Raw genomic sequence first — 13,292 nt, 5'->3', positions numbered from 1 at the left:
TTAATCCACTTGAATTATAACAATGGAAAAACTAGAGCAACTACGATTAAACTATTAGTTGTCACTGATTAAATAAAGGAGTTTGGGTTATTATTTAGGGGAAAAAAGTCTAAATTTTTTGATTGCAGCTTCTTAAATATTTCTGGTTTATTTACCCTTTTGTGATCCTAAACTGACAGAACAAGTCATTTAAGATCTTGGGCTTTGGGAAGCACATTTTTCATAATTTTTTGGACATTTTATGTAGCAAAAAATTAACTGATTAATCAAGAAAATAATAGATTAATTAGAACTGGAAATAATTGATAATGCTAGAAAACGCACATCTATCAACCTCTGATGATTGTAAAGAGGTAATTAAACATCTTGTATTTTGTGCTTTTGCTGTGCAGAAAACCCACCAAACTGATTTCTGCGTACCTTCACACCTCTACAGTCTTTTCAGTTTAACTCCATCTGTTCCTGATGTGTCTGATGATCTCTGACCCACCTTTTCTCTGATCTCCAGCGCTCTCTTGCACAGAGGCTCGGCTTCCTTGTACTTTCCTCTCTTCCCGTACAGGACGGCCAGGTTGTTTAGGGTGGCAGCAACCTGACGGAGACACAAACACGTTGGTTACGATGCGTCGTTTTATAAACCCTCTTCACCACGTGCTCAGCAGGTGAAACCACAGGACGTCTCATTGATCCGGTGAGTGAGTCATTGAAACAGTAGGAAACAGGAAGTGATTGCAGTGGGGCTGTGAAATTTGATCCTGAGTGATGAATCTTGGCGAGGAGGTCAGCTCTGATCTCTGAATCACACTGGAGTCTGGCGGCCATGTGGGGGAGTGGGAGGAAGAGGAGGGAGGAAGGGGGAGATAGTTCAGGAAGAGAGCAGTGATGGAGGGAGGAAGGACAGGAGGAGGCACATTCTTTAAATCTTTTCACTTTTCCTTCACAATCTCCACAAAAAAAATCACTCTAAAAGGTGAAAATTATACTACATAGCCTCAAAATAGAATAAAACCTAGAAGACAACTATCATATCTTTCATGTGTCCAAGACATAAATCAGCAGATGAGAATAATCACACTACCAACTCGATCGAGTCTGTAGTGTGATTAAAACCTTCTGTGGTTGCTTTGTTGAGTCCAGAACAATGGTGATAAGAATCAGACGCATACCTCTTTTACTTATTCATAGATTACAAAAGATTCCCTCTTCTTAGTAATTCCTCAACATGGTTAAACAAGCCTGTAGCTGTCTGTCCTACCAGCTTGGTGAAATCAGCAACAACCACTTAATGAATCCTAAATGTAAATCAAAGGAAGACTTTCCTAACCCAAAGCGCCAAAAAGCCACTCAAATGTTTTATACCAGTCGAACCGGGAAACATCCAGCCAATCACATGCAAGCATAGTGTTGACACACTCTGCATGTGCATAATGAAAGTCTAACCTGTGTAGAAAAAACATTTTTAAACCACATTTTGGAGCAAAGTTACCAAAACTATTATGCATTTTTTCAATCAGATTTAAGTGGTGCTTCAATATATGCAGTTTTTATGTCCGGTAACCAATAAAATTGCAGTTTTGAGTCTTTATCCACCAGAAAAGACTGACGGAGGCGTTACCAAGATGGTTAAAGAGTCAGCACATACCTCCTTTCCTAATTAAAGCCATCATTAGAAAATAAAAGGTCTTTAACCTGTCCCAATCATGCTTTATAGCAGTCAAACCAGGAAATATCCAACCAATCACGTTGTTGCAACACTGTGTGCGTGTATAGCCAAAGCATACCCAGAGAAAAACCCTTTTTTAACCATATTTTGGAGCATAGTTAGCAAACTTTTTTGGTATTTTTTAAATCAGATATGAGAGGTGAGTCAATATATACGGCTTTTATGCCATTAAAATTACAGCTTCGAGTCTTTATCCACCATAACAAACAGACTGGGACATTACCACGATGACTAGTATTTTGGGACAAAGTTAACAAACATTTGAAGGATTTTTAATCACATTTGAGTGGTGATTTAATATATATAGAGTTTATGTTCCAGAGACCATTAAAACTGCAGTGATGAGTCTCTCCTTGCCTGAAATAACTGCCCGAGGCATTACAAAGATGGCTTCAGAGTCAACACATACCTCCTTTACTTATTCATAGACTACAAAAGGCACTTAACATGCAGCTAATAACATTAATTACTCAACTGAGTTAAACAAACCTGATCCTGTACATCAGCAGCAGAAGCCTCAGTCAGAGACATCTTTTAAACCTTATTTTGGAGCAAAGTAACTGGGGTTTTTAAGCATTTTTAAATCAGATTTGAGTGGCGATTCTATAAATGCAGTTTATATCTCGCAGTGACAATTAAAATTGCAGTTTTAAAGGCCGGCAGGGGGAATCACAGAGATGGTTGAGGATTGGTGAGATTTGCCTACAAAGACTTTGCCTTAAGCTTCTGTCAACATCACACTGGAGCTGCTCATCCTTCAAAGTGACAGCAGGATTAAAATCAGACGCATACCTCCTTTAATTATTCATAGATTACAAAAGACACGCAGCATTTGCCTCACAACGTTAATTCCTAAACATAGTTAAACAATCCTGATCCTGCACCTTTAACTGTCTGTGTTTACTGCTTGGTGAAAGCAGAACATCATCAACTAAAGTAGAGATTCAAAAGAATTACAACAGAAATCTATGGGAGAGTTTCCTAATAACAAAGACGGAGATTGCATGGGACATGTCTGGTCACATCTCCCAAAAATTGTTTGCTTTATAACAGCTGGACTGGAAAAAATCCAGTCAGTCGTGTTGTTGCACTAATGCGAGCTCAGGGTGGTGAAAATGTGAATAATAGAAGTAAAACCTGTTGAGAGAGCCACTTTTTAAACCTTATTTTGGGAAAAGTCTCCAAAATTCTCACTTTTTTTCTATTTTTTAAAAATCATATTTATAACTTTTGATCATTAAAATTGCAGTTGTGACTCAATCTGCATTCATTTAGATGAAAACCTGGTCTTGTTAGCTAAAATAAATGCCAAAGAGGTGCTATCAGAATGGCAAGACTTTCCTACAAAGACTTTGCCTCAATATTCTGTCAGAAGCATTTTTACTGTGCTTTTAGCCCAAAACACGATCAGCACAGTCGGGTGTCCAAGTCAGAGTAAATTATACTTTCTAAAGACATTCAGAGCTGAACTGATGCTCACAAAATGTGAGTCGTTGCACAGCTGGGTTAAACAGCTAAATAAAATGCGATGTTAAACGGCTCGAATAAACCTTTTTATGCACAGACGGAGTCACAAACACACAGCTGGGGATCCCAGGGGTTTCCACGAGGACGGTGTTTTTGATGCCAGGCTCAGATAACACAAGTTTCAGGCTGATTTAACTCTGCTTCATTACATTTTATAATCAGAGGAGGGTGTCAAATGTGGTTTGCCAAAAATACCTGGACGTTCAGCTACATTTAGTCAGATCTCAGTGTGTAAAACACCATGTTTTTGTCACTGCATCAGGGTGTCTCACGCAAATAAAATCACATTTGAGCCAGTGAAAGTTTAAGGCACATTATTATGACAAAGTAGTACCATCCTAGGTAGGTTGCATACATACTGCATGAAACAGTACATACTTTATGAGGGCCACAGTACTTAAAGTAAAAACCAAAAGTATGCAATTTAGAATGCAATCGAGGTCTTTTTGCTGGCACTGTTTCTTCAAAAAGCGGTGATCTTTCATCAAATCTGAGCAGCAACTACATTACAGGGTGTTGGGTAAATTTACCACCATATATTTACCAACCCAGGAAACAGTTTTTACAACCAGGAGTCACCAAGTCAAGGCCCACATTAGGCCATGCAGTCAAACTGGAACCAGTCCAGACCATGAACTCTGCTGATATGTAACCACAAGATAAGTGTGTTGGTACATGTACAACCAACAATGAACCAACCACCAATGGACCAACCAATAATGAACCAACCAAAAATGAACCAACCAACAATGAATCAATCACCAACAAACCAACCAATATTGAACCAACCAGCAATGAACTAACCAACAATGATCCAACCAACAATGAACCAACCAATAATGAACCAAGCAACAATGAACTAATCAACAATGAAACAACCAACCAACGATGATCCAACCAACAATGAACCATTCAACAACTAACCAACAATGAACCAATCAACAATGAACTAACCAACAATGAACCAACCAACAACGAACCAACCAGCAACGAACCAACCAGCAACGAACCAACCAGCAACGAACCAACCAGCAACAAACCAACCACCAATGAACCAACCAACAATGAACCAACCAACGATGTCAGTGCTGCAAGATAACACCTGATTTATAAATAACCCAATACCTGGCTGGAACCAGGATTATTTGGAACCATTTGAATTTTTGCATCAATTCTGAACATTAAAAACATAGAGAAGAAGATGAAAATATGAAATAAAGAAGGAAGAAGAAAAATCTGGAGACTGTGAATCAGTTTCAGACAATATATATAATTTAAAATGTGATTTCTATTTAACGATGAATCACTGATCACAATCACTTCCTTGTGGAAAAGACAGAGGGTCTGGTGGCAGAGGATGGAGGATGGAGAAGAGCTAACCTCGTTTTCACAAAGAGAAGCATGATGGAGGTCCAGACAGTGGATGCCTGCTGAGGTTAACACAGTTAGTCCACACTGAGGTTAATGAATCTGAGAACAGATGAACTCTATGCTGCAATTTAAAATATACATGGTACTCTGTGCATTAATTAGGTTTGTCTGTATTTAATCTGGTTTTGTTAAAACAGGGTTTCAACAAAAGCATTAACAAAGATAACCAGTTGTTGTTCGATGTCTTTATAGTATCACGTTCACATTATTAGCAACTATTTTATCTTAAACAACTTTTTGGTCATTTTAAATTACCTAATGGTAGTTTGAAATGTTTTAATTCTTCAACTTTGTAAAGTGTTTCTGTTTCTGTCAAAAAAAATGCATATATGTCCCACACAACTTTCTCTGAAACTGAAAAAACGACATTTAAGATGAAAATAGACATTTATGAACCCACTTGCTTGGAAAAACAACAACAAAGAAGCTCAACTCTAGCTCTAACTTCCTACTTCACGGTCTTTAATAATGATAAATGTCTCTGTTATTATATGTGCTACGTGAGGGGCAGCTGGGAAAATATCTTTAAATGAATTTTATCGATTGCTGGGGGGCAAATGGGACACTGGAGTCGCCAAAAACAGCCGTGTGGTGGAGAGGAGACGGTAATGAAGGTGTGAAAATAAAAATCAGATTGGAAGGCTCAGTCGCTAACAAGGTAAACAACTCTTATTGCCTTTTTCTGCTGTCGGGCCTGGATGGCATTAAAGTGTTTAACGATGACAGTCAGGAAGCCACGGTTATTTTATACCTCATATTAAAGCTCAACGTTTTCTGAGTTATTTTTATTTACTTTTATGACGTGAGCGAGATGAGAAGCTCAGTAACACCCTCATGTCCGGACATAAAATCAAAAATAATGGCCTAGCTTGGTGTAAAGATTAAAACTGCTAGCTTAGTTTCTTCTAAAAGGAGCTAAATTAGGTTACCTATTGTCATTTTTGCACATTGCAGATTAAACAGCTTTAGAGATGAGCTTTAGACATGTTGTTATGTTTGGAGTGAATCATGCTGTTTTCTACCTTTATGCTAAGCTAAGCTAACTGGCTGCAGCTTCATATTAGCAGCACATATGTGTGACGTATTGTTCTTCTCGTCTAAATCTCACAAATAAAATAAGAAAGCTATATCTACAGTGCTGTTTGAGGTTTTTGTGAGCTTTAAAATTAATTTTATTCTCTTACATCTGACTACAAGGACAGTCTGCCCTTGAAAATAATCATAAGACGTCTCCGCAATCCAAATAAATCCAATTATACCAGCGTCACAAAGGATATTGTCCAACTGTCCAAAGCAAGAAAAACTACAAAAGTGAATCGCTGATATGCCAAAAGAGGAAAAACAGATCAATATGACATTAAAACATAAAAAATTTCATGTTTAAGCTTGATGGTTTATATTTAAATGAGGAACCAGAGCACGGAAAACAGATAAACTGAGAAAAACGGCTCATTTGATTACTTCACGCTCGAGCTGAAACATTCTGCCGCCGTTAATGATGACGGATGATGTCGTGATTAGTTCCAAAGACAGATTTTAAATTGCACAGACAGAATGACTCAGACCATCTGGAGGAAGCTTCTCATTGATCATAGTATCCTCCATCTAATCAATAATAACATCCTTATGTCGCATAAGAAACAAAAATCAAGCAAATGAGCCACATTCTTCTATTTATCTGTTCTCTGTGCACCGTATCCTCATTAAATCACAAGTCTAACTTTATAAGAACATAAAAAATATACTGTTACAGCAAGAAAAGTTTGTACTAGGGCTGAATAATTAACTGATTTCAAATTGCAGTTCAAAACAACACACTCAGAAGGTCCCACGTTTCATCTATGATGCTGAACTAGAACTTGAGATGGCCAGTGCTGAGTATAGCAAAGGAGAAACTTCTTTGAACCCTTTGCCGCCACTCAAATCCCCTGGGATGTCCTGAGATAAACATAAACTCTCTTTGCGTTGCTTGTTCTATTATGTTGTTTTTGTTTTTTTGGAAGTGCCAGCAAACTTTCGTTGCAGAGATGCAATGGCAATAAATATCTCTGAATCCTTGATATGTTGGCGTGGAAATAATCCCAAACCACAGACATACTGTTAGTCAGGCAGAGCAAGCTTGTTACTGCAGCCACACCTGTTTACATGCTTCATGATGCAGTTTGATGATGTCATCATTTGCACGCGTAAATGCCGGCAAAAATTTGTCAGTTTTCATGATAGGAAAAAAAAACGATAACAATATTGACCGATAATACATTTTTCTGCCGATATCAGGCCTATAATATCAGTGAGCCAATATTATCAGACATCTCTAATATATAATAAGAATAACAGATATATAATAATGTAGGTCCCACTTCAACTGGTCCTACGAGAAACCAGTGCTTGCAGAGGGTTCCTAGATGCGTATTGAATATGCACAAACTGGCATTAGGGGAATGTAAACGTTATCTCATCTGTTATCCCTTGTGTCGTCCTGCGGGTCAAAACTGACCAGTTTTAAGGTTTGAAAAAGGGGAAAAAAAAATATATTTTAGCAGTGAAATTTCTGATGTCCACATTTTCAACATTTTTTGGGAAATCTTTGAGCATCTTTTGATGGAAAAAAAGAAATATTAAAAATGTTTCTTTAAGAACATTCACAAAAAATGAACCAAAATCCAGCGAATTTCACTGGATTTTGGTTGATTTTTTGTGAATGTTCTTAAGGAAAATATCAGAAGCTTTATGGATATATATGTAATCACTTTAGATATTTTTAGGATTTTTTTGCAAGGTTTTTACTGATTTTTTGAAAATATTTACAAGAAATTTCTTGCTAAATTTGGGGGATTTTAAAAAAAAAAAACTCTTAAGGGAAACTTTTAGGTAATTATTGGCGTTTTCTTCCTGAAGGTTTTGCAAATTTTCACAAATTTGGAGAATATTTTTGCTGAATTTCTGGACTTTTTTCAGACAAAGAAACAACATTTTTTGGGTGCCCGTAAATGAAGACAACAGGAGGGTTAACGGGTTAAATGGTTTCTTGTTTTCTGGTGTAGCAGCAAAATGCAGCATAACTTAGAGCCAGATGTACTCACAGCTGGATGGTCCCGACCCAGAGTCTTCTCCCTGATAGCCAGAGCATCATTCAGCAGGTTGGCCGCCTCCTTGTATTTGTTCTGATCCCTGAGACAGACAGAAGCAAACACACACAGATGGACAGGATGAAGCACGAGGAGCATAAACCATCCCGACGTCTTCCACCACCGGCTCGTTACTTTCAGGTTGGAAACAGCTCTGCAGCGGTTCCCACCATCAATGCACCAGTCGGTCGACAACGAGCCGACACAGACTCTCACTGCTTCAGAAAGTTCACTATTCAGCTGCTGAGATTTGTGTCGGGGGAAAAAAGAACGCGGCGACAATCCTTTAAGACACTTGTCCGGCTCTTGTGTGCCGATCTTTTGTTCTCGTCTACTTGGGCCGAGGAGTTAACACTCGCCCAGCTCTACTGTAAATCTTCGGTCTGTTTGGCTTCTCCTGGCTCTGATCTGGAGGCCGGTCACGCATCGCTGAGAGGGAGTTACCCAAACCCTGCAACCCTGAGCTCTCAGGGGACAAAAAGACTACATGTACGGATATTATCACATTTTCTCTCAGGAGAAAAAGAGGAAAAAATGTGGGATGTGAAGGTGTTTAAGTCAACTCATCACTCAGGCTCATTATTAGTAGTTCTATTTCCCCAACATAACTTTTTCTACATTAATAGTACGGTTTAATTGTATTTTGTACTCTTGTGATACTCAGCAAATCAGCAAAAATATCATTATTTCACAGATATGTCCTGATTTTTGAAAGGCAAATGATGTACTGTATATTAAGGACTGAAAAGTAGTAACTGTTACTTCACACATTGTCCCCGTTTTGTGAAATTACAGTTAATTACCAGTAAAATCATAAGAAAGTCTTAATTTACATGAAAAGAAACAGGTCAAAATTGTAAATAAACTCAAAAATAATGATTACACCGTCTAAAATCTGTATTTATACAAATGGTAATCTATTGCTGCTGTTGTTAATTTACGGTGTCAGATTGTACAATTCCTTTACTGTATTTAAGGCAGCAAAAATAGAATTATTTTAGAGATATTTTCTGTTATTTGCGAGAAAAAAAAATGTTATATTAAGGAAAAAAAGGGAGAACTGTTTTCCAGATTTTTCCTGTTTTGTGAAATTACAGATAACTAATAAAATCATAGAAATATTTCAGAATTTACATATTTACTGTAAAAAAAATATAAAAATATATCTGTGTAAAATATTTTTTTAATATATATATATATATATATATATATATATATATATATATATGTATGTGTGTGTGTGTGTGTGTGTGTGTATGTGTGTGTGTGTGTGTGTGTGTGTGTGTGTGTGTGTGTGTGTGTGTAAAAAATAGTATATATATATAAAATAATGTCCACATGAAAAATCTGCATTTTTAAAAATAATAATTCTCTTTCACCATGTGTTTTTGACCATAAAGTTACCACGTATGTAAATTTGCTAAAAATGTCATTATTTTATAGGTATTTCACATTATTTTCATTTTTTTACAAAAACGATGCACACCTGTATGACTCAATTTTCTGGGAATTTGGCAAAAAGTCTCAAACTGAAATATTTCAGTTTAAAATGATAAGGCTGACATTTTATAGGCCATTACCATATAAATCAGAGAAGGTTGGTAAATTCCACCTCAACCATCACTTTGCTGGGTGATATACACACTAAGAAGTGGCGACAGGTAGCAAAAGAGCTTCAATACTCTAAGACAAGTCGACAGAACATTAAAGAGATAAATCCAAATAAATCAATTTTATCGATTAATTCGACTTTGTACTTAATGTCGATTTGTTTTAATGAAAATCGATTTTCTCATCAACATCCGCCACCAACGCCTTCCCGCTGGGCTCCCGTAGTTCAGAGTGCGCCCCCCTCCCCCCCGCGCTTGATACACAAACAACATGGCGGCGAGTGGTGCAGATCTAAAGGCTCGTGTTCACTAGATGCTATTTTCCCGCACAGCAACACACCACATCTGAAAATCACACGGACGGTGGGCGGTCACTAGCGGACCACAACATGGTCACATGACAGCACTGAGCAACAGCAGGACGCTACGTGGTCACATGACCGAGCTTTCAGCTGGACAGTCCTGCAGACAAGTCGGATAAACACAGCGGCTCGGCCGCAAACTTTCCCTTTTATTTCAAGAAACACGTCAGCGAAAAGTATTTCTGAAAGCATTTGAGGCGAGAAATAATCTGTGCAGCAGCTGAATCTGTCCTCGTTTTAGGTCACTGACACCTAGTTTAGAAGTTTGAGGACAGTTTCACGATGCGTGGAATCTCCACACGCCGCATCCAATTTGCATAAAGTAGAAGTCAGTCTACTTTATGCAAATGAGCTGCAGCCCTCTCCAGGTAAACACACCTGATCACAGCTGGAAACGCACCGCAACCAGACCAGCAGCCACATGCAGCGCATTTCCAGCTGTGATCAGGTGTGTTTACCTGGACAGGGCTGCAGCTCATTTGCATTAAGTAGACTGGACTCCAGCGTACAGAGATTAGGTAGGGGGTAAAAAAAAAAAAATCGGATAAATCGTGAATCGGGATTTTTTGTGAAAAAAATCAGAGATTTTTTTTTTTTGCCCATATCGCCCAGCCCTACATAAGCCCTTATTGTACAGTAATAATACTGCTTTATTGTATTTTGTACTTGTATAATACTCTATTTTATTGTTAAAAAAAAAAAAACAACTATTTTTGCACATTTTTTTGTCAATACCAGCATTTTTGGCACCTTATTGACGTCTCTTTACGTTCTTTTGCACATTGTTTCTTTATTCATGTTATGTATGTAACACATCTGAGCCATCCTTAAATCGTGCTCAGGTTGAAAACATTCCTTATCTACCAAACACTGATAAGAAATAAAGTACTAAGGAGCTTTTTAATTCCTGGAAAGGCTTGTATAACAGCCATAGCAGTAGGGGACTCTGAGGATTAATGAGCCAGAGCAGAGTGCAAATATTTTCAGCAAATATTTTAATTAAATATGAGCCTTGGGGGCGCCCGTATAGCTCAGCGCGTTGAGCAGGCGACCCATGTACAGGGGCTGGTCCCCGACGCAGCGGCCCGGGTTCGATTCCCGCTCGCGGCCCTTTGCTGCATGTCTTCTCCCCCCCCTGTTTCCTGTCTCTCTCTCACTGCGCCTATCTAATAAAAGCCAAAAAAAATAACTTAAAAAAAAAAAAAAAATATGAGCCTTGACTATGAAAAATACATCAGGGCTAATATACTTAACATGCTGGACTAACCTAAACCCAGGAGCTAAAACATAATTCATCAACTCCAAACAGAAAATCATTAGATCTCCTTAGAAACCACATTGACACATGAATAAATAACGGCTCAGGGTTATTACCTGTAAACCAGGGCCAGGATGTTCAGCATGGTGGCCACGTCTGGGTGGTCGTGTCCGGAGGTCTTCTCCAGGTCCTCCAGGGCCTGTTTGCAGAGGGGCACGGCCACCTCGTAGCGGCCCTGGGAGGCGTACTGGATCACCAGGTTGTGGAGGGTCCTCAGGCGGGCCGGGATCTCGTAGCCTCCCTGCTGGGCGGCGGCTGCTGCAGCGCTGCCATGAGCCGGCTGGACTGGAGACGGAAAAGAAACACAGGAACGTTAATTACATCACATTCAGCTGATAAATTAGTGAAATGTACTGCAGCCAATTGGAATATTTAATGTATTTTTACCTACAAGTGTTAAGAAATCTCAGACAAAACCATCCTTAGTGGTACTTTTGATAATTTTTTGTATTTTTGTGGAGATTTTGTGTCAAAGTTTGCAAACATGTAAAACAATAGAACAAATGTGTTTTTCCTTCTAAAATTAGATAGATAGACGGACGGATGGATGGACAGATAAATAGACAGATAGATAGATAGATAAACAGATAGATAGATACTTTATTAATCCCGAGGGAGATTCAAGTCACAAAATTATTCAAAAAGTGTCGCAAAACGACCAAAATTAAATGCAAAAACAAAACATGCAAAATTCCCCAAATATGACACAAAATGAACAAAAAGGCCAAAAGTTTGCCCCAAACATGTCCAAACTGACTTAAAATTTGTCCAGAATTTCTCAAAACACGTCCAATCAATTTTATAATCCACTCTGAGTATCAGTATTATGGGATGCATCGTAGTTTGACCAGGAAAACTGCATTGTCTATAACATAGAGTCGTAGTACTTTTTTTTTATAAGGAAGCTTTGGTAGTTCTTATGTAGAAATTTTATTTTTTTTAAATGTAAATTAATCTTCCTAAAACCAAGCAGTGGCATGTTTTCTTTAACAAACTTGTTAGGTTAGTTTCTCAGGCATGTTTAATTATCCAAAAAATCCCAATCAAGATTGTTTCTATCTCATTATTAATTCCCTTACTAACAATTTCAATCAATATTTAGGGCAGCGGTGTTCTTCACATCTAACAGATCATGGTTCAATGACCATAATTCTCTCATTTTTCATGAAAAATGCAAGTTAAAACTTTTCTTATTGTACACTGGAATGACCTACACTACCACCAAAAAAATTACCACTAAACCACTAAAAAATTAATCTAAACCAACAGTGTTAAAGCCAAAGAGGCTTCAAATATCTACATTTGTCAAATTACTGTCACAGAGGAAAGAAATCAACAAATTTTCACATGGAAGAAACTAAAATCACAATATTTAGATATTTTTCCCGAAAAAAATTACACTAAATCAACTATTTTAAAGTCAAAGATGACGTCCTGAAATATCTTGCTTTGGCCAAAACCCAAACATATTTACTTTATTGTCACAGAGGAGGAATAAAAATTGAAATATTCACATTTAAGAAGCTAAAATGTTTTTGCAAGCATTTTACACAACCTTTTTCACAAAACCTTAAACTTTTCTGAAGTTTTCAACTCCATGAACAGAATCTCCACTTGATGACAGAAGCTGACATATGTGATTAAACAAAAAAAGGGTGTACATTATTTTAATTTGACTGATAAGAAGCAGGTGTTCTCTGTGTTTTACTGGAGGTGGTTTATCAGTTTATCAGCCACGAGGACGATGAAAAAGTGTTGCATTGTGAAAGCGCTGACCTGCCTCTACTTGACTTAAATCTCCGACCTTTATTCTAAAACGCTGCAGGTCGAGAGGCTGTTTTTTGTTGGTTAGATGACTAAATATGTAAATATTTGCAGAGAAAAACAAAATGACTGTAAGTCAGCCGTGGGCCAACTCAAATAAAGCCAGAGCTGTCATCGCCATTATCTCCTTCCTGCTGACAGCAATTTAGCAAAACCCCCAAAAGCCTCTGAGGCCGTCTGATTGAGCTCTGGGAGGAAAGACGTCTAATCTAGAGAAGACTGAGGCGGCTCTGTTTCACTCTGAGATGGGATTAATGCTGCTGGATGATGTGTCGGGTCTCTCTAAACACACACCGTCGCTGTGTTTCTGAATATTTCCTCTTCATCTGCTCAAAACACAGCGCTGCAACAAATCTGCTCATGTTTATT

The 13,292-nt window shown here is 38.0% G+C and overlaps 1 protein-coding gene across 6 annotated transcripts in view; it reads right to left on the bottom strand.

Moving 5' to 3' along the window:
• klc1a (kinesin light chain 1a) overlaps window positions 1-13,292 on the bottom strand; it is a 94,423-nt gene that overhangs the window by 48,903 nt on the left and 32,228 nt on the right. For all 6 annotated transcript variants that reach the window (XM_055005528.1, XM_055005523.1, XM_055005524.1 and 3 more), the window contains exons 5-7: window positions 11,156-11,384; window positions 7,765-7,852; window positions 491-592 (exon numbers count right to left, since the gene is read on the bottom strand). In XM_055005528.1, coding sequence (XP_054861503.1) covers window positions 491-592; window positions 7,765-7,852; window positions 11,156-11,384 — 419 coding nt within the window. The remainder of the gene's footprint in view (window positions 1-490; window positions 593-7,764; window positions 7,853-11,155; window positions 11,385-13,292) is intronic.

The sequence above is a fragment of the Amphiprion ocellaris genome, chromosome 20, assembly GCF_022539595.1.
Source record: "Amphiprion ocellaris isolate individual 3 ecotype Okinawa chromosome 20, ASM2253959v1, whole genome shotgun sequence".
Lineage (NCBI taxonomy): Eukaryota > Metazoa > Chordata > Actinopteri > Pomacentridae > Amphiprion > Amphiprion ocellaris.
Note: the sequence above shows the minus strand (reverse complement) of the source record. Positions and strands in the feature narration are given on the sequence as shown.